The 22,012-nt window shown below is 38.7% G+C and overlaps 3 protein-coding genes across 5 annotated transcripts; all 3 read right to left on the bottom strand.

The window, feature by feature from the left end:
• Positions 1-1,010: 1,010 nt before the first annotated feature.
• Positions 1,011-8,527, bottom strand: rnf212 (ring finger protein 212). 3 transcript variants are annotated; one of them, XM_028588981.1, is made up of 13 exons: positions 8,414-8,527; positions 7,832-7,948; positions 7,023-7,084; positions 6,813-6,887; positions 6,569-6,625; positions 6,283-6,341; positions 6,108-6,167; positions 4,962-5,026; positions 4,123-4,183; positions 3,041-3,083; positions 2,841-2,895; positions 1,826-1,895; positions 1,011-1,389 (listed from the first exon to the last, which is right to left on the bottom strand). In XM_028588981.1, exons 2-13 carry the CDS (start codon positions 7,938-7,940, stop codon positions 1,260-1,262), a joined length of 846 nt encoding a protein of 281 aa, XP_028444782.1. In that variant the 5' UTR covers positions 7,941-7,948; positions 8,414-8,527; the 3' UTR covers positions 1,011-1,259. The 3 variants fall into 3 exon arrangements, with proteins under 3 accessions (XP_028444782.1, XP_028444784.1, XP_028444783.1); XM_028588983.1 differs by having other exon boundaries at positions 6,567-6,625; positions 6,813-6,882; XM_028588982.1 differs by lacking the exon at positions 8,414-8,527 and adding an exon at positions 8,195-8,323.
• Positions 8,528-9,027: 500 nt separating this feature from the next.
• si:ch211-255i20.3 (transmembrane emp24 domain-containing protein 11) lies at positions 9,028-11,715 on the bottom strand. The gene is made up of 5 exons (XM_028590202.1): positions 11,586-11,715; positions 11,012-11,103; positions 9,709-9,834; positions 9,373-9,519; positions 9,028-9,177 (listed from the first exon to the last, which is right to left on the bottom strand). The coding sequence occupies exons 1-5, from the start codon at positions 11,713-11,715 to the stop codon at positions 9,028-9,030; spliced, it is 645 nt and encodes a 214-aa protein (XP_028446003.1).
• A 2,891-nt stretch (positions 11,716-14,606) lies between these two features.
• Positions 14,607-22,012, bottom strand: spon2b (spondin 2b, extracellular matrix protein). Its single transcript, XM_028588980.1, has 6 exons — positions 21,906-22,012; positions 20,524-20,794; positions 19,999-20,222; positions 17,967-18,158; positions 17,361-17,547; positions 14,607-14,914 (listed from the first exon to the last, which is right to left on the bottom strand). The coding sequence occupies exons 2-6, from the start codon at positions 20,756-20,758 to the stop codon at positions 14,736-14,738; spliced, it is 1,017 nt and encodes a 338-aa protein (XP_028444781.1). The 5' UTR covers positions 20,759-20,794; positions 21,906-22,012; the 3' UTR covers positions 14,607-14,735.

Below are 22,012 nucleotides of genomic sequence, written 5' to 3'. Positions count from 1 at the left end.
GAAGGCAGATAAAGAGGGAGAAGGAGATTTTGAAAGGTACAGAACAAGAGATGACCCAGTGTGTGTGGGCATAAGGGAGAGATTATTCTGATTTAGTCTTCTCCCTGTCAGAGTGTGACACCATGACAGCTTAGTCTGCCCTGGAGAGCAATTTCTCTCTAAGTGGACCTTAAAAAACAGGAAACGACTTCAAATCCCACTAGAGCGCGGAGGAGGATCAGGCCTACTGACTCTGTACAATACACTTTAACTTTACACACGCACGCATGCACGCACACACACACACACACACACACACACACACACACACACACACACACACACACACACACACACACACAGTCTCACACCTGAGCCCTCTTCAATAGACACCATTCAACACCCTGACAACCCGGAACAATAGAGGCAAAAGCGCGGGTCAACAAAGAGAGAATGGACCTGTCTGAACACATCTGGCCATCCTCGCCACCCGCCTCACCGCATCAGCTTTTCCTTGCAATGACTTTAGCTGATATCACGTTTCTATTTGGCTACACTTTGGTTTGCCTTTACTTGCAGCTGTTTTGTAACAAGATTTGAGGGTAAAATCACGAGTCATGTTACTGAAGTCACAAGCAGCAGGCCAGGAGCGCGGAGACTATTGTTGAGGGTAGTTAACTACATCGCTGCCTAAAGGGCTTTCTTGATGCCAGTGCAGCATTTGTCTGTCAACCTTGAAGTCTTGTCTTGTAGAATCCAGTAAATGCACGTATTTCTTCGTGAACATAATCCCAGTTTATCTTTGTAAATTGAACAGGTGCTGGTGCAGCAGAGTGAGCATGACGTCAGATTGTGCCTTCGGCGAGAGGCTTGTCAGCTCTGTACGTTGAGGCCTGTAGGTCTCTCTGCTGGATTAGTGTAAGTAGTTCACTTTCAAAACAACACGGCTAAACAACTCTAACTCTAGTAGATAACCTCACATGCGACCAACTATACTGTGCACTATATTTCATTTAAAAGCAACCAGACTTGTGTCATCATTTCATCCCTTTAATTCATTGTGAGCCAATTCAACAACACAGAAAGAGTTTAGTCATCAATGTACAGTACAATACAAGCCGAATAAATTTCATCTGTGATTCCAGGGTCGTTAAAACACATTACACAAACTCTTTGGTGACTCATTTTAGGTTGTGAAAGACGTAAATACCTCTATATACACGTCAGTGGCCAGGTGTATTTCCTCTAAAAGGCTTCATGTCAGTTTATGTGTGTGTTTTTTAAGGAGGAGGGCAAACCAGGGAGGACATGGAGTGTCTGAAGGAGGAGAGAGGTTTGAAGATGGGAGACTTCCATCCAGAACTCTGGTCGTATGAAATATCTGGGGTCACTGGAGATCCTTGAAAACGACTGGGAGAGGAGAGGAGAGTTCATTTAGACTTTGTCATGAAATACCATTAAATTACCAAAAGCAACACTGAGTTAGTCTGTCTCTAAATACTTTACAATGTTCCCAGCTTTTCTTATCTTTAAAATGATCGTTTCTTAAAAAGGTTAAGTCATTTCCTAAAACTAGCAAATGTCACTCAAATAGGAGTAAATAGTGTATCTGTTGGGGACAATTCTCAGCCGAAGATTTGGTGTGCTCGTGAGTAGCGTGATGTAGGTATGTGCGATTAGGGCTGTGTGATTTGCAGCATCTTGTTAGACTCACAGTCAGTCAGACAAGTTGCTCATAGTGTCAACGTGAAGTTGAAATAGCTTAGCTTGTATAAGTTATGATATGTAAAATAGTAATCTGCATTATTTGGATTTTATCATGCCTTTAATGAATGAAATGAGTCACCTGACTGTGGCAGAGCATGCAGAATGGTTCGCCAACGTGTTGTGATTGGACGACCTGTGAGGGATGGTGCCTAAACATAACACCAGAGAGAGCCAACGTTAATTTGGATCATTTTGGCTCATAAAGATTTTTAAAATGCCTGAGATATTTCTGGGTTATTATAGGCTTATGTGTCTCTTCTTCCATAACATGCTGCAAGTTTAGTTTGGAAAATCCTCCAGGAAGACAAAGGTAAATGGGGGAAATCATCTTCCAATTGTCACGCACAAATGTAGATGTTGCTACCCAACAAGGCAAAACATCAACAGCATGTACACAACCTTCTGCTCCAGAAAGCTTTACAATAAATGGCACATGCCATTTGTAGTAATAACAACACATTTCATTGTCTGTGCCCAACGTATCTGTTGCTCTTTAAATATTATGTTTTCCTTCAATGCAATATTTACTAAACCAAACGCTCACACAGATTTAGTAAGGATCTACACAATCCTAATAACATTTGAAGGCTGTCACCTATTTTATCTTCCACAATGGAGGTCAAATCCTTTAAGGGATTAAAGTACATAATCAAAGAGAAGGAGCTCAATAGACGTAATCCTAAACATAACAACAGCCAACATCTGTATCAGTTTAATCACTGTGGGTGGTCAACCGTCCATAACCACCAAACAAGTTTGCAAGATGGTTTTGACAGATGATTATAGTGCAATTATGTCTGTGTCAGTGTGACATCTTGTTTATAAATATGCAACTTTAGATGCATACCTTTGGCCGAGAGACTTTATTGTGTGACATGCTAGGTAACGTGTCATTTCTTAAAGTGCCTTTAGTGCCTTGCTTGTATAGATATTAGGCGTCAACCCACTGAACGTGATTTTACTGGTATAATGTCCTAACAGAGCAGCCACCAAAGTAGATCCAAGGTTATGAGCTAAATGTGACATGGACAACAGCTCTTCCTATAGTGAGTACCAAAAGCTACATTTTATGATAGGCACAGCAAAGCACATACCCATCCGTCCATCTTGTGGAGGACTGATCAATGACAGTCTGGGGACAGTGTTAGGCTGAAAGACAGAAACAAATCATTATATTTAATTTGCTCGTTTTTAAACACTTTTATTTATGTACTAAAAGTCAAGATGCTGTATAATCTTGATACGTTACATTACACAAACTGTACAGCAGAAAATGGAAAATAATGACACTTACTTTCCTGAACAGACTTCTTTCATCCAGCTCCATGTTTTCAGTGCTGCAAGACATGAGAGCATGCTTCATTAAGTCCTGTTGGGTTCAGTTGGCTGAGCACTGCAGTGGTGCCTGAACTTTCTTTTTAATAACAAGCCAAATGTATATGTAACAGCAACATTCATAGTTTTACAGACATTGCAGTACATTATTGTGATGTAAAATAGAATGCAAGTTGATCATTTTATTTATTATTACACTAGAGTGAGATAATTTCATGCTTTTACATGACTGATTTTTACCTTGCAAATTCATAAAAAAACACATCATTTTAAGTATTTGATTTTTTAAACAGATTTCTTTTTAATAATTTTATGCATTCATTGGTTTTTTATTTTTACTGGTTGTTTATTCAACCATATCATGTTTATTCAACCATATCATATTTGTTTGCTTATTTACTGAAATCGTCATGCATTTCTCCAAAACTTGAGAACAACTGCAAAATATCAAGGCTCCTAATGAAACTCTTTGATTTTGTGGGTCCGATTTTTTATTTTATTTAGTGACTTAAATCTAAATATTTTGAAAATCATTTTATTATATAGCATTTTATTTCTATAACAACTCCTTTCAAAGTCAAAACTGAATTGACCCTGCAGGCGTGGCGGTAGTACTGCAAATGGGGTTAATATCCGCTGTCAGTCATCTATTTGCTCAGTAGAAGAATCTAAAGTCTCAGTGGATGAAACAACATGAGTACTATTAAACTCAAGCAGACAATCAATCCTGTGTCAATGGTGTCTGGGAAACCCAATAGGGAATCTTGACTAAACCCAAGCAAAGCTTACTGTAGCTTATTCAGGTGTGTGTGTGTCTGTGTAGATAACCACAGGGCAGGGCAAAGCTATACAGCAGCTAAAGCTAACATAAGAACTTGGGGCTGAACTCAGGATATAGCTTGTTTGTACTGTGAAATACCTCCTACATTCTCTCTCTTTCGCTCTTATAGTGAGAGGTTATTAAGGGCAGAGTAAAAAGAAACACAGACTGAGATGTTCAGAAATACAGTGAACAGTTAGGGAAGAAAGGACAAAACTCACATATTAGTCCCTGAAGAGTGTCTTGAGAGGGACATGGGGGAGGTATACTGGATCTGTAGGACTGACACCAAGAAACACAACATTAACAGCCACCATACTCTATTAATGATAATGAGACATTAGCGGTCATTGAGGGAATTTAGGAAAAAACCTGGTTTAGTGATATGACCACCAAGACGGGACATGAACCAGTTTTATGGTCAGTCAGTGGTCTAATTTGTTTTGATTTTCAGCCACTAGCCAATCCTGCTTGGCTGTGCATCTTCTTACTACATGTAGTATAGAGCTTTGTAAATCAGGCGTAATGCAAGAAGTAATAGTCTTGATTGGTCCGCCTTAAAAACAATAATAATGTTGAATCCTGATTTATACAATTTTGGGGATGTAATCTTTGTATTTATTTTTTATTACTAGTATTTGTTTGTGAGTCTGGTCTCAAAATGTTTTTTAACTATTATCTCAAAGGTGTCTGTTTCTAGTCCCCCAGTGTTTTTTTTCCTCTTTGGTTGAAATCATAATCCCAATTTTAGTAAACAATGCAAATTTGGGCAAATTCACAACCAAAAAGAATGTATAAAGTGATTGAAGTTATATCACATTTGACTCTTACAATGAACAACAGTGAAACAACAATGAAGACTACTTAATGGGAACTGCTATTCAGAACATGGTCCTGACTCCAACTCAAGCCCATTGGATCTGGTCAGACTTGGGACTTGTCGACTTGGACTTGTCTTGGACTTCACTTGTCTTGGTCTCAGACTTAAGTGGTCTTGCCTACAGCCCTGATTTGAGTAGAGCACATGATGACCTAAAATTATGATGATGTTGTTGTTTACCTGATTTATGTCCATGTGGAGTATGGGAACTGTGGCTCATCTGAGGCCCTGATGAAACTTTGGCACTGAGTGAGAACAGTAATAAACAACGTTAACAAATCAATCAATTGTCGTTTTGAGTCCTAGAATAAGAGAATGGGTGACAACTCTTCTCCCCATTAAGCCAGACAAACAATCTTTAATAAGAAGTTAGGTCAGAGTTTTTTCTTACAGTATTTGTACCTTTAGTTTGTTTATTACAGAACATTTAAAAAGGACTTGCAGTACTCATGAATGATAAGTGAATGATGTAGAGCTCTATGTGGATAATCTAAATATTATCCAACACTGTAGGCTGTAATATTACAGATACATATTAATGTTTGATCCAGAACTTGCACTTAAGTACCATAAAAACAGATCTCTTCTGTATGTCTATAAAAGAAAAATAAACCTGTCCCTTTAAACTAATTCAGTGTTGATCGTGGTTGTAACTTTCCAGGAGTAGATGTGGCAGGAGTGACACCTAGTGAGAGGTGAGGAATAACAGCCAGCTGGTGGTAAATAACTTTATATGCTAAGATGCTGCCAAACTCAAAGAGGCCATTTCATTCCAAATCATTGCAAGTTTTACTTTAGATTTAGTCTAATTTTAGTCTTTTATTTCATGAGCATTATGATCACTGATGCATGCAGTATGACATTTGATAATCCTGTGCAAATGAAGGATGCTGAAAAGATAGTCTACAGAATGGGAAATTAAAATTAAACATCAGCCAAATGCTTTGGAAAATGAAAGATTTTTTTTTTTGAATAGACCAGTTTGTGGAACAGTTAAAGACACAGCATTGTGGCTGTTAAAGAAGGAAAACTTGTCAGCTACAAATCAAAGTTACAAAGTGATTTCCCAAGAAACATTTTGAAACATTTCTTAAAAAGGTATGAAATCAAGGAGAATGATAAAATTGTAACACATGAGCGATACTACAGATGTTTTTTTTTGGGATGGGTTACTCATCTTTTAATATCCCATTATTAGAACTTCAGCATGTATCTAATATGATTATTCTTAAAAAGTATATATATATATATATATATATATATATATATATATATATATATATATATATATATATATATATAATAAGTATCTACTCTGTGCTGTACCTCTGATGCTGAAAAGAGTTTTCCAGCTTAGTGATGTAGGCACTCTGTTCATTCAGCTTCCTTTAAAAGGAAAACATTAAAATATAAAGAAAGGCACCAAACTTTTCATTAACTGCAGTTTAAAAAATATCTATGAAAATGCATGAACTTATTATAAACTTATGGTTTAACTTACTTTGCCATCTGCTGCATTTCTTGCTTCATCTTGACTAACACATCTTCTAGTTTCTCATTCTGTAATTGATCAAATGGTTGGTAATGAACTGGTACAGTAGTAGTGTTAATCTCTATTTTAGAAGGCAAATAGAACAGGAAACTAATTAAATTGTACTTTCAACATGGTTGGGGGGTTCAAAAAATGTTCATCACACACACACACACACACACACACACACACACACACACACACACACACACACACACACACACACACACACACACACACACACAAACTCTCACACCCTTTGCTGGTAGTAGGTCAACAGTCTCTTTTGATGTCTTGCCTGGAACATTAGAACCTGACAAAAGTATAGAGTAGAAAGAAAAGAAAGAAAGTATAAGTCTAATGTAAAGTCTATATAAAACATGTATTGTATATATAACTCAAACCACCATGAACTGTCTGAGACAGACCCTATTCCTGAACTGATATGAACAGTTAACAAGACTGTTTTTAATATTTTGTGGAATAGAAAATGACCAAACTTTGCTGATTTCCGTGAAGTGCTTGGTTGCCACAACATTGATGTCGGAGAACAGGGCCTTCACCTCTGAGCTGCTCTGAAACAAAGATATTTCACATGTCTGTAATGACAGTAGGACTGTGAAATGATATCAGTCTGTTGTGATGTTATCCCATGCAGACAGCCCCACAGCCACCCAAGGATGCCATTAAATGAGAAGAATGATGCTTACTTTGTCAGTGAGAGGTGATATTTGGCATTTGGTGTTGCATATTAAACACTGACCTGGTTTGCCTAAAAGAAAAGTTTCAATTATATATGGAAGAAAATGCATAATCGTTCAAGGCTCATACTGAATAAGAGGACGTGTAGACTCTAAATCCAATACAAGAACTGAACAAAATTAGGGTTTCAAATTGCTGGCGCCTGAGATACAAAATTAATTACAGTAAGTGTAACCCCCAAAAGCCAGAGCAAATTAAAATCAAACTCTTGAGAGTCGGACTGAGATTAGACCTTGTGAATATGATTAGAGGCTCCCAAAGTGGGACCAAGGGACTTCCAGGAGAGTACTCTCCTGTATGTATCCCATATCCAATGCTGAATGGTGTAATTTTACTCTGGAGTATATGAGGAGAAGCAGACACTAACAGAGCATGACTTGATGAGAGATTCCACTCCCTCTGCTGTTACATAAAACTGGACAATAACAACATCAAAGTGTGATGAATAAATACTGTCAAAATTGTCTTCTTAAGGGAAAGTTTGTTTACTGGGAGACTCGTTTGTGTCTTAGGCGTGGAAAGGTTTAGTTTTAAGCTCATGGCTTGAGTAAACCCCATAGACAGTATGGTAAACCCTGATGTAAAACTGAGTCATCAGCGCTGCAATACCCCTTGAAGTCCAACAGATGTCCCTGTTTAATCACTTTCACCTGTCTGGTACAACTGAAGTAAAGATATGGCGCTGAACTGTTAAACACTAGCTAGCTATCCAAACATAGCGTTACACAACAGTGATTAGTATCATAAACCTGTCTACCTTTCTGATAACAGATACTACAGATGATATGGCCACAGGTTGTGACAGCTAGTTTTCTTTCAGCACTGAGGGAGAGGAAGCAGGAGTTGCAACAGATCCAGTAAGCCATTTGAAGACCTGCAAGAAGATAAGGTTGGGTTTAGGTTAACTGACTTTGCTAACTCGTTGTTGCTAGGGGTTAGCTAGCTAGTTTGTTGACTAACTAGGTAGCTAGCTAACTGTTAATCGTTAACGAATTTGGTTTTGGTATTAGCTACACTTTCATTGAGTGCTTTAGACCCATTTATGTTTACATGTATAACACCGCTAACCCCTTCTTACAGTTAGTTAACGTTAATGTTATATGTAGATGTTTTGCGTTACCTAGGATATCCCGAGGCAAGTGAAGCTAAATGCTAACGTATAGGTAGCGATAACTAGCTTAAACGGATGTGTTGGAGCCTAACCTAACTATCGCTAGGTCTGATTGAATTTAGGGCGCTGAACCCAGCGGCAAGCGCAGCGCAAAAATATGGTACAGCTGCTCTCTCAATTTATTGTATAATATATTTATATTTATTTATATAATTTAAAACTACTTACTGTAACGTTACCAAACTACAGGCATTGTCTGTTGAAAAAAATATCAGAAATAACTGCCAGCCTAGCTAACGTCATAATACATTTCCCCCTTATATTTGACGTTACTAGCACCTAACGACGTCAGTGTTTTACTCTGTTATCGCTAATGTTAACTTTACCTATGAACTAACTTAGCTAGCTAGTTAATTACATGTATCCATAAGATACAAGACTATCGTTAGCTAGATGATGCATTAAAACAATAAAATATAACTATAATACAACTTTTTCAGTAAGTAAAGTAAAATATTTAAACATGAGGTAAGTCATGTCATGTCAGGGAAATATTGACTAAACAATGCTCCTTTTATATTATTACTTTGCTTTAGTGTCCTGTGTTGTTGTGTGTTCAGTCCTGATAAACATTGTGTACATTTGCTTATAATGGGGGCCAAACAGTTATACGATATCAATTTATTTTAACAGAAGCATAAACAGGTGTGGGAATATGAGCCCAATTCAAGATTACAGTCCAGCCTTATGCAATAGCCTTCTGTTTTAAGGGCAACAAAGTATATATTTGGACAGGTATGGGCAGGACATGCGGTCATCTGCTGACAGGTCAGAGTTCATCATCAGACCAGCTTCTTGGCGATGAAGAAGTCTTTGAGTCGTTTCATCTGCCAGAAACCAACTGACAGCAGAATGAAGGTCTGCACCACAGCCCACCATAGCACTTTACTGTTGGTGTCCTCCCCGATCTGACGAAACACCTCCTCTTTCTCCTGAATGAAAGGAGGGAATGTGAAACATGGAGAAAATAGAAAAATAACTTACATTTTGTAACATTAGTAGAGTATGCAGTATTTATTTAAGTTCACGCTGAATGATAATCCTCATACCTCATACCGTTGACTTTTCAAATTCCACACTGCTTCTACTCTTTCCACTGACGACAGGACAGTAAAATACTTATTTACCCTCTGGTACTCCTGCTGCCTGATGATGTACATCATCTGATCAATGAGGTGGCTGAGGCTGTTCTCCAGAGTCTCCATGTTGTCTTTGGTCTTGTCGGTTTTGGGGTTAATCGAGTGCTCTCCCACCTGAACGTCCAAATGTAGCTTCTGTGCAGCACAAATTAGGAAATATAGTTTTTTTTTTTTTTTTTTTTTCATTTTACAAATATGTGATAAGTCTGCACACAATTCACAGACGTGACAGAGTGTTCAATATAATATTGTAATACTGTATGTGTTGCTGCTTTTCCCCCTCCTTTTTAAAATACATTTTCTGTTTGTTTCCATAGGTCTCACCAGCTTCTCTCCAGCAAAGACAGAAAACCTTGTGGAGTTGGTTTGGAAGCAAAGGTAGTGCTGACCAGAGGCGTGAGCTGTGAAGGTGAATTTACTAAATTTACCGTAGCGTTTGGAAATCAGAACCTAGAGAGCAGGAAAGACACTGTTAGGCCAACATTTCCTCATCTATGGGGTGCTGCCCAGCTATCTCTAGCTAGGCAGACAAATTCCTTCAACCAGGTGCTGTTTCAATCACTGCGGGTTGACACAACCTAAGGTATTATTAAGTGAGCTAGCGGGCTATTAAAGGCATACTATGTAACTTTTCCCGCGCATTAGAACTACAGCTCGCGCGGCTGTAGTTCCAATGAGACATCCTGTAGGGGGACCAAAGCGGGGGAGACGCGCAAGCTGTAGTTCCAGGGCAATGCTCTCCTATGCATGGCAACGGTCTGTTATAAATTAAAGTTAAATTTATAATTAGGAGACCACAGAATGCCGTCGGATTTAAACAAGCCGTGTAATAAAATAAGATAACACTGACTTTTGTACTTTATTTTTATTTTAAATTTTTACCAACATTTTGAATACAGTGCAAAGCATGCAGTTTTACTTGTAATCGAGTGTTTCTACAGTGTAATAACACTACTTTTACTTAAAGGGGCTGTACTCGAAATACTGAAAAAAAAACAGCGTGCGTGGGATTGCCTCCACAAGACCCACTGTGCTTCCCCACAGACCATTCCCCAATACATACTGTTTTTTAGGGCCACATGCACTAACATGCACGTGCAGCTAGACCAGTTGTCAAAACACAGAAACTCAGATTACAACACACTTAGAGAGAGTGTGACTTCATTCTCTGCTCAGGATGCCATTAGTCACTATATCTTTACACAGCACGTATTTATTTGCTGCTATATTAATGTTCTGAATGTTGAGTACAGCCCCGTTAAGTAAATGATTAAAAAACTTCTTCCAGCACTGGCGAACTGGAGGTGTGAGACTAATGTTATTGTACAATAACAGAGATAAAAGCTTATGCTGCAGTGCTAATCTTAAAGGTACCCTGCCACACGTATTTTTTTGTGGAAAAAATGCCTTGGTTACCTTGTTTCAAGCAATTCTTGCGTGGTATAGAAAGCCTGCAAAAACAGTTTTGTGTGGCAGGGTACCTTTTAGTAATACTGTGTTAAATGTCATCCTTGTTTGGGTTTGGTTTGAATGGGTAAACCAGCCAGCACATGTTTTAGTGTACCATCACACACACATGTTTGTATTATGCTGGCTTGGTGATAAACTTCTCCTGTGAGTGCAGTACCTCATGGTTTGGGTCTCTGACTGTCACAGTGACGCCGAGTTGAGGGTAGTGGGAATACGCCTTCAAATCCCAAGGCTCCAACAAGAAATAACCTGAAGGTAAGATACAGTTTGTATATCAATCCCACACAGTAGTAGTCAAGGCATTATACAGCTTGTAACATTTGAAATAAGGATTAGATTGAGCATAAAGAGGGAATAGAAATTATGCATTTTAAATTGGGATTTACATTAAAATTAATTATATTTAAGGTATACAAAATATAGTATGTAATATATACATTCATTGACAAGTTACTGTTAAAACAAATGCTCTACAGATATATACATATATTTGCATGGCTATATGTTGTTAAAGCAAGGATAAAATCAGTTTTCACAAAGACTGTACTTATTCGGCAGTTTGGAAGTCATAAATGGCCTTTGCACTCGCTGTATTAAGAGACACACTATCATGAATTTGCCTATAACATCACTGTGTGATTTAACCATCACGTGGCAATTTACAGTGCAGTTTTCCAAATCTAATTCTACAGATTGTAAACAACAGGAATATTCCCTTCTCCAGGACTCACCAGTGACCAGCATGTCTTCAGGAATCTCCTCGATGATGCATTTTTCCTCCTGCTCTCCGAGATCAAAATACATGGCTGCTGCCAACATCAGGTAACACTGCAGAAGAAAGCCAATGCCTCGCAAACCCATTTTCAGTTAACAATGAGCTATTAAATTACAATACATGTGACGTCCAAATGTTGGCCTGTAGTTCCAGGTTGACGTTTTTTTGTAGATCTGCGAACTCTAGCTCAGGATTGAGGTATTTTTCATCGACTAGCCAAACACTCATGTCCTATAGCGTGTATTTAAAGTGGAAGGCTATAAGGGAGACAGTTTGAGTGTGAGAAACTCACAGGTGCTGCTTTGTGTGACGAGACATTCTGGTCGTTTTGTGACTGGTTAAACTGGGAGCCAATAGCAAAGCTGTTAAGAATAGTGATTGACTGGGACTGACTACTTGCTGCAGATACAGATAATCGAACAGTGTGCTCATAATACACCAACATGGAAGTAGGAGTAGCACTCTGGCACATGCAACATTTATATATTTCCTTGCTATTAAACAGAAAATATTTATTGCAGTACACTTATTTCCATCGCAGGGCCAAGTGCCTGCTCTGCATTAACTACACTAAATCCAAAGTGATAGATGTTGAACTGTGCCTTGAGGGATATATCACTAGCTATCAACAAGATGCAGGAAGTAACATATCCACGAAGGTGTTTATCTATTTGGTTGTCCCTCTAGGTTGAGAATATGTATGAGCAGACTGCTGTGGTATAGTGATTATTAGTTTATCTTGACAAATTAGACATGCACTTCTCATCTGACCTACTGACTTAATTTTTATTAGTAAAATATGGTGTTCACCTTTTAACCTAGTAACGCAGTAAGGATTACTAGTCTGTCTTTTACCACAGTATGAAAGAAGATTCAAATGTCTTCAGAAATTTAGTGGAAATTGTAATCCAAACCATTACATACAACAGTTGCCATATGCTAACCCTAGATGAGGTCACTTTTAAAGTAAACACCCACACCCCACACACACAGAATAAGTCCTTCTCATATTTAGCATCTGCAAAAGTTCTTATTCCTCAAAGTAAGCAAAGAATCCGTTTTTCCTTCTCCTCCCACACTTCAGTGGTTTTACAGAGTGTGAATACTAAATCAATACGTTTAATATACCTGCCATTGAAATAATAGATTCAGATTCAGCAAGTGGATTTATAGCATGTCTCGCTGCAATGTATTCCAAAACCGATCTTGTAATGAATACTATCATTAATATCTGCAATTTACTGTGAACCACATAGTGCGACTTTAGTTTGTTCTTACAGCAATTCCTTCATTTTGAAACAAATTAAAAAAATGTGATCTTGTTGTTTGTTGTATATTATAAACATTATGCAGGGGGACATATATTTCCACTTTTTTCCTGCTTCCTGAGCATACCAAAAGAATCCTGGAAACCTGATTGGTTATGGCAATAAAATACCTTGTATTGTATACACGCTGCAACATATTCTCATCATATAGTACTGTGTACTTGTATACTTTACACTTACTTCTCTCAGACAGCTGATGGAACTACTGTTAGGGAAAGCCAGAAAATGAATCTGCTCCTGTTTCTCCTGATTCTCTGTCTCAGTAATTTTCCTCTCCTTCATCATTCAAAACGGAAGGAGATCTCCCTCTCGCACCAGATGTTTAGTTCTTATTGCTGTTCAATCTGTCAGCGGCAGTAAGATTTCTGTGTTGCGTGGTGAGAAAGTGGGTAGGTTGGGGTGGGACATGCTGCACTGGACATCACAGCATGAAGTGTGCTCTGTGAGATTTCAGTCCTCGTGATGTAAATCAACATTTGGTGAATTATTTTAAATAGTTGGTCAGTACATTCATCAATTTTATGACCAACACTTCATCAGGGCGAATCTTAGCCAACACCGGGGCTTGAACCCAGGTCATCCAGTTAAAAGCTTTTCTATCTTCACTCAATTGAATCCTGCAGCCCCAGTGTTAGTCATTTCTTTCGAAACACATATGTAAGTCAGCCCGAATCTGGGGTTCCAATTTAAAGATCAGGCAATAAGGTCAGGCACTAAAAAAGCATTTTAATCTATAAAATGGAAAACTCAGTTGTTATTCTGATTATGTGAAGTTTGGCAATGAGACTCCAAATATACATAATGTAAATGCAATCTCTTGCTAAAAGAAACTGTTATCACTGAGGTCACAATACCTTTATTGGCCATACAGGAAACATAGATTTTTTTGTACATTTTTAGCATTTTCTTTTCTTTTTTTTTTTTTTACAAAAAACGTTTGAACTAATATTTCAATAACATAAAGGCATACAACTTATTACTTTCAGATCTAATATACTGTACACCACAGGCAAAAATCCTGTTAATAAATATATTCTTTGTTTTCAGAAAACGATCAATGTCTCTGTGAATATTATGTTTTGAATGCGGGGAGGACCGTACATTACTATGTCTGACTCACTTATCTGCTTGTACTACTATACTTCTGCTAATGGAACTATTGAGGCATCATGTTTTCCCCTGTGCCAGAGCTGCTATTATTATGATTTTCTGCTAAGTATTTCTTGGATATAGGGATTTTAGATCTTAAGTATCATTTACTGTATATTAATTTATTTCCAAATCTGCTTGATGGAAGCTGCTGGGAGTTATAATCCACTGTGGGCAAACAAGTGTGTGTGATCTTCAGAAATGTCCAATTAAAACCCAATTACAATGTGTAAATGTGTTTTTAGTTGATGTCTATGTTTAAAATGTTTAAAAAGTGTTGTTCTGTCCCCAGACAATTTAGATAATCTGTCAAAACTGAAGTGGTATCTAATAGCTATTTCGCCAAACTACACCTCTCTAGTGCTGTCAGATCTATCGATGTGTCTTGAGGATAAGACATTTTGCAATATAACAGACAATCAGTACATTAGTCATTTCCACAGACGTAGGGTATAGCCAGGGAGGAAATAAGGGTGTCCGCTTCATCATATTTATGCCTCATGTGAATAAGCCGCAGACCTTTTACTGTTGTTTCTCCGTCTTCGTCCTTTCCTCCCTTTCCTGGCTTTCCTCTCTTTCTTCTCTCTCCTCTCCTTCCTCTCTTTCTTCTTCCTCCTCTCCTGGCCTAGTCATAAACAGTTGTCCGGGAAGCACTTCCTCTCTTCCTCCAGCAGGGGGCAGGCTAATCCATTGTTGGCTGGGTGCATAATGATGTAGCGTGTGCGGTGCTGCACACCTGAGTCTCCACACTTGCTTTTGCACAAGCCCCAAGGAGACCACACTGACACCTCGCAGTCCAGAGGGGTATCTGCATTAAGAGGAGGGAATTATAACACATTAACATTTAGGCTGGTTCGTAATATTGCAGAGTTAGCTTGTGTCTTTCCTTTAGCAATCTACTGTATTTATTGTTTGTAAGTGGTACATTTTTGATATTTGTGAGTATTAAATAGTATATTGTTAGAGTTTCTTTTAATAGGTTTGAATGGAAAAGGGGGGGGTAGTCATGAGAGGGAAAATGTATGCATGAACACATAGCTTCTTGTTTGATTGATTCTTGGTAGTGGTTGTGCTGCTGGATTTACATGTAAGTGTGACTCTGAATTTGTTTTAACCTTCATGTTATGAGTAAGTTTGCTGACTGTGTTAGCTCTTTGTCAGTGCAGCCCTGCCTCACAGTAAATAGTGCTATCACTTAATAAGCCAACTTCAGCAGATAGGGATTTGGAGCCTTGCTAAAAGGCACCTCAGCTGTAATACAGTGAAAGGAGGCTCATCATTGAAGTGCAATGTTACATCATGTCTTTCTTGTTTTGCTCTGATTCTCCCTTTGGTGAACTTGCTAGGCTACTTCAGCCAACCTTGTTGTGAGCTTCCATAGAGCTGATCTGTATCACAGACTTAGTTGTCGGTTAAAGAGTAGAAAAGCAGAAGGATGGGAGGCGATACGGAAGCTACATGGATAGACTGCCGGCTGGAGGGATGGACCAAGCAAGTCAAGTCTCCCTTCTATTAAGGACAGAGGGAAGGATAAGGTGATACAATGCTGTAAGATGAAGCAAAGGTGATTTATGTTTTTGTATTTCACAGATTAAACCGAACGTGTTTTCTAATCTATAATGAAAACTGTTGCTCAAGCCCTGGGGACAAGGCTAAAAGAGACGGAAGGATGAAAACAGACGGAGGGGTAGGGTGGAGCATTGGAATCAAGGCAGGAAACCCCAACAGATTCCTGGCCCCTCTCTGTTGTTTGTTGTGGGGTAGTCAGGGGAACGGACTCGTAGTCTGTGATGCTTCGTCAAACCTTTACAGTCTACCTGAACATTAAATCTGATTACTGTGCTGTTAGCTCTACTGCCAGGTTGACACGCTATCTATTTCATTTTTCCTGTCCCAAAAAAACCCTTTCCTGGTCAAGTCATCTGTTTTGGCTTTCTGTGGTGATGTATTTATTTATAAAAGGTTATTTTTCCCCTCCTTGGAGAACATAAGTCACACAGTCTGAGTCAGGTTTTTTGAATACTGCATTGTTGGCTTTACTTCTAGTTCAACACACTGATTGTCTTAATTTTTCCAAGCCCTCTTTCTATTCTTACTTGCAGTTGGTCTTTTTTACTGTTACCACTAATCTGTACAACAGAGAGTCTTAAATTTTAACTGTCTGGGAACCAACACCAACAAAACCCAGCTTCACCTTATGGATCCAGATCTTGTTAAAACATACGTGTCTGTATCCTATTTTGGGTCACGACTCAAATGTTGCTGTACAGAATTATTACCTAGTTTTCTTAAAATGCTCTCTCACTTTCTCAGTCTCTCGTCTTTAGAGTTTTCCACTGGATGCCAGATGTGCCCCTGGCATTTTCTGATGCCCTACCTTCACTTGGCTTCTCTGGTTTCTGGTTGGAAGTAATTGAGTTTGTGTGTGGCCTGTAATGGTTCCCAAATGCTTTCATTTAAGTCAGGAAAAGACTAAGACCCCAGCTCCTAGCATTGTGTGAAATCCTACATCTGTTCTTTTGCGCGACTTTGAGCATTTATTTTCTTTTAAATGTGTCAATTATTTGACTGCTGCAAGGTGAGTGGAGAGAGGCAGCTTAGGGTAGGAAGGGTGGATGCAAATGTTGTTTACATCTTGATCTTACTAATCCATATTTCAGCATACTGTGCTGGCTATATGTAAGTGCTTGTATTTGTATTTAAAAATGTTTATCTTATACCTGCAAAATATTCATATTTGAGTTTTACTAGTTGGTCATGTTGGCCTGGTAAAAGAGTAACTTGTTGAGTTTTCCAGTAAACGAACAGGGTTAGTCTCTGAACAATTTTGTCACCCAAAGTTGATTGGCGAAATAGTGGGAAACTGGTGGCAGGAACTTTTATAGCAGTGGATAACATAACACTGCTTCGTAACACTAATAGTGGTCAAAGATTATCATGATGAAAGATAAAATTGTTGCCATCCTGATAACTTTCCAGAGTTCCTGTAAAAAATCTCTTATGTTAGCTTTATAAACTGTTGTACAGTGTTTTGTCATCAATTGTTACCCCCACCAACACAACCCCTTGTACTGTTTTAACACAGGGCTGACTTAATTACCACATCTGTCCTCTATGTAAGTATAGTCATCATAATTAGAGCACCATTCAGTTTTTTTTTTCTTTTTTTCATTTATGACTGTTATTATGCAAGTGCCTTATTGTCATCAACATTCCACAGTTTACCCAGTGCAAAATTCAGAGTATTTACTTACTTATGAGCTTGTCCTCAATCTCATTTCCTGTTGGCAGTTGGTTGGACTGGGTGGGCTCCACAGGCAGGCTGATGATCTGATTGGTCTTCTTTATCTTGGTCAGCATTACCTTGGCGATGGGCGGTAGGTGTTTCAGGCGGGGGTAGTAAAAGGAGTTAGCAGGGTGGCTAGGGAAGGAAGAAGTGATCTATGGAGGGGATATGGACAAGGAATGACCTTGTAAAAGTAGGCATCAACTGTTATACAGTACATGTGACATCCTTTAGTTATGTTAAAGAGATACATTTTTGGCAAATAAGATCTTTGTGTCTTGAGTAATTTCAAATGGTGATAATGATGATAATAGTTTGTACTTTCCACTATATACACAGTGTCCTGAACGTTTCATATCTAGGATGAACAAAGCCTTCAAGGCATTTGTTTTATCTTCTGTTGTCAAATTGATTTGATTTAGCTTCGTCTTTACACACAAGTGGTATAAAACAATGTGGACCTCCTTGCCAACACTGCTTTTATCAACAATGTTTAGCTCATGTCCCTGGTTACACGATTAGTGATTTTTGGCTTTAGATTGAAGGATGTTGCCCTTGGCTCAGGCTAACCCACCTGTGTGATTTTGTCCTGTGGGATGGTCTCGAAGTTGGGAGAAGAGAAGGTGAACCCGCTGTCAGTTCCTGCATCGAATGGGAAAAGCTCCAGCGACACATTCTCTTTCCAGTGGTCGCCATCACACAGGTCAAAGTTCTCCACACCCACAAACCAGTCCGGGCTTGGAACAAGATGCACCATAAACGACAGCTGCAGATAAAGAGGAGGAAGTAGACCATGGGGAGAAGATGGAACATAGAGAGAGAGGAAAAAAAGAGACAGGGGGAAATGAGGAGGTGGGTCGGAGTTAGAGATGGAGATAAAGAGAGGTATAAGGAGAAAGACATGGGTAGGAAGAAAAGGGTTATTATATGTCCCCATATATGAATTGGTCTTAGTGTTTGTCAGTGGATAACTTTTTAACTTTGTGTCATTTGGACAATGAGTTGAAATCATTGTTTAATTTATATTCAGTAACTTACAAATGGAAATGAAAGCTATAATGCACATAATATTTAATTGCACATTCATATTCATTGATGTATATACTTGATCTATCCATTCATTTAACTTAACAGCTAAGGAACTGCTAGAAAAAAATGTATTCCTTTTGAAGTTACAGTAAAATTTGGACTTTATTAACCTGATTTTGGCTACAAAACCTCGTCACAACTTTCCTGTAAAGTATTAAAGTACTCCACCAATTTAGTTTTGCTTTCCCATAACATTGTTCGAATCAGTATCTAAATTGATGCAGCAGAGCCAGAAATATTGTCTTTTTTATTTCATGCATTTGTCTTTCTTGTTAAAACGTGCCACATATATATCCACATATACCCACGGACAGTTTGGTTTAGATGTGTTATGCTAGTAATGGGTATTGTAGCCTTAAGCCACTGTCCTCAAGTAGAGATGAGGAGTGGGCTACAGAGGTCTGTAAGTTCACTTATTTCTAACTCCACACCTCCAAATTCTTTCCATTGTCAAATGTGTATGTTATTGAAGTACCAGCATCAGTATAGTTTGTTTTGTGTTGGTGAGCATCTTCTGTCTCCAACTGGCTTTTTTCCATTTCTCTCACCTCCAAGACACACTTTCGCCTCCTCCTCACTCTGTCTCGTTTCATGTCCAAGCCTAACATTGTGTTTGGTCCAACCTGTCCCCAACTTTATGACCTACCCTGAGACTCTGTAGTAGAAAGTTTAACAGCCAAATCCTGCAGAGTTTTACACAATTTTGTAGAGGCATAACTTAAGCTTGCTCCATTTGGGAAGCTCTCTTTGGGGTGTAGGATATGGAAAATAACAGCCTGGAGCTGGTTTTATAGTATCATTAACTGTTTTGCTGCATCAGCCTAGTTAAAAAGGCACAATGTGGCTCTTTCTTATAATCTAATGTTTTTTTTATAATCAACAATTAGCAGTAGTGTGATAACTTATTACTTGGCTTAAAATACACTTGGGCATTAACAAATGTTTTTTTAACAACCCTGGCCTCCTTTTTTATAGTTTTGGCTGTGTTTCTCATAATCGTAGTCCAGTGACATGCAACAGCCTCAACTGGGGTAACAACAGCCCTGATCTAGTTCAACCCAGGTATGTAAAACACTTGGAAGTTAAACAACAGTGCATGCACCTAAAATGTCCATTATAATGATACACTGCTCAACTACAGTAAGTATGGTGGGTCAAAGTTGTACCAGTTAGGACCTCTGATATTTATTACAAAAACTTCAATTTTCACTTCTAAATAATCAGTTTATAATATGGTCAAACTGGAAATTTGCATGATCGGTGCACTTGATTGTTAGGCTGTGTCTATTAGTAGGATAATATCAATATATTTAATAGGAATAATGGCTAAAACTACACATGAATATAAGAAAAAAAATATCCGTGGTCCAATAAAAGCTATGATTGGCAACATTTTTAAGAAATCCTTTAGGCCTCTGACCTAGGCTAAGGAAAGCATTCTGAACATCAGAAAAAGGCCTCTGATATACTCAATGCCCTGACTGTGAATGAAGGAAACCAGGCGTTGAGAAACTTACATAGGAGTGCCTGGCGAAAACCTCAAACTCAGTGTTCATCTGGCCTGTGCCCCCCATAACAGCGGGAGCGGAGAGGATCCCATAAACACTCTGGATGCGTTCGCCGGCCGCCTCGACTTCCTTCATAAGCGTCCAGGCCTCGCCTTTCTCCGCAAACTCCCTCACTCCGTTGCTGGCAAACTCATTACGCTGCCACATGTGGTAGTCAGAGCTGTGGGTCACCCCTAAGAGCAGAGAGAGAGAGGAAAAGGAAGCCAGTTGTTGCAACAGGTAGTAGTCAGTTATCAGAGATATCTTTATTAACTGCATTAGCCAGTAAGGTTGTATTTATTGTTTGTTGATATTAATCAAGTTACATAACTTCATATTTTGTATTATACTAGGCCAACTAGGACATTTTGCTTCTTTGTATTTACTATTCCTAAATTAGCTACCTGTTACTCATACAATCAGTACTGTTTCCCATCTTCTGCCAATACTGGGACCAATGAAATACAATTTGACACCAGTTTGCTGCGCACTTACCAATGAGGTTTGACCACTGTGCAGGGGGACGGTAGAAAGGATACTGTTTAGGGAAGGCTGCCTGGGTCCACTTGCCGGAAAACGTTAGCCTGTACTGGGCAGTTTCTGAGGCCGTGCACATGGGGACGTCAGTAGGAACAGGCAGTGAATGAACGCCTTGGCCCAGTGTCAGCATCATGACAGTCAGGTGGTAGAGTGCCTCAGAGATGGAGAGGATGTTCCTTGTGGTGTCCATGATAATGAGGGTTGATTTTGGGGGAGGATGAAAGACCTGAAGGAGGAAAGGGAAGATAAGAAAGGAGAAAAGTTAGTGACGTTTCAGTGATGTATCATGTGTAATGATCACCATCTACTACACACTTTTTCATGCTTTCTGCTACTGCTGTTGCTGCTACACCCCAAGATGTCTGATTTGGAGCACTTTTACTAATTGTTACCATAAATGTCTTCATTCTAAGGATTCAACTATTTTTATTCTGCCAAAGAGGATTTCTTCACATCTGTCCCTGTGCATTTAAATGTTAAGACTTGTAAACTCAGTTAAACAGTGTATGATTGGCAAAAGGAGATCTTGCATTCATTTAGTAGTGTTTGTTGTTGTAGTAGTTACAGTCTGGTTTGCTCTAAACTCCTTCCTCATAGAATAAAGCTATGTCAGCTGACTTTCCTAACTTTGTATCCTTCATTATATCATCCATAGCCAACCTCCCTGAACTCTTTCAATGACTTTTGACTAGTTTGGGTCTTCTTTTTCAAGTTCTTCTCTTTTAACAATATGATTAAAAAGTCTTTCATATATACGTGTGGACAGTCCCTGACTAATGAAGAGCTAAATGGTTCCCATTGGGGCATTCATTTTTAATTAAGCACATCACAGCAGCACATATGGACACACGGACAGCATGCAAATAGAGTGATATGCAGTTTGCTTAATCAAGTAGACTTCTTAATATATGAAATTCTGTTAATAAATGTGCAGGCAAAGATTTGCTCTTAATCTACTCATTTACACTTTTGATTAAATGAAAGTGGGTGCTATTGCAATTTACATATTGTCACAAAAGTAGAGCAGGGTATGTTTAACAGCAGATGTTTGCATTTCACGGCAACCCTAATTTCCCTATTTTCTCCTAAATATAACACACTGCATCCATATAAAATCTGTTACATCCACACTTCTTTGTCACATATTTGATCACGCTATCTGAATTTGTTTTCACTTAAATATGATTGCATACAATTCCTGTTACAGAAATAATTGCCAATAATTATACCTGCATACTTGGTAGCCCTCTATAAAACAGCTGACACTTCCATTAATGTAAGGATCTCTGTGCTGTAATGTGGCAACAGGATGAAGATGTGTTGCAGAAACTACTCACTGATTTTGTTCAGAGTTCCAGATGAATGGAGGGTTGCAGCAGATGAGTGGAGAGGATGGCTGGAGGTGAGGAGAAGGGGAGAGGAGAGCGGTGGATGTGGCTGTCGA

This window comes from Perca flavescens, chromosome 10, assembly GCF_004354835.1.
Source record: "Perca flavescens isolate YP-PL-M2 chromosome 10, PFLA_1.0, whole genome shotgun sequence".
Classification (NCBI taxonomy): Eukaryota; Metazoa; Chordata; class Actinopteri; order Perciformes; family Percidae; genus Perca; species Perca flavescens.
The sequence above is the reverse complement of the archived record's forward strand: the minus strand, read 5'-3'. Positions and strand labels throughout refer to the sequence as shown.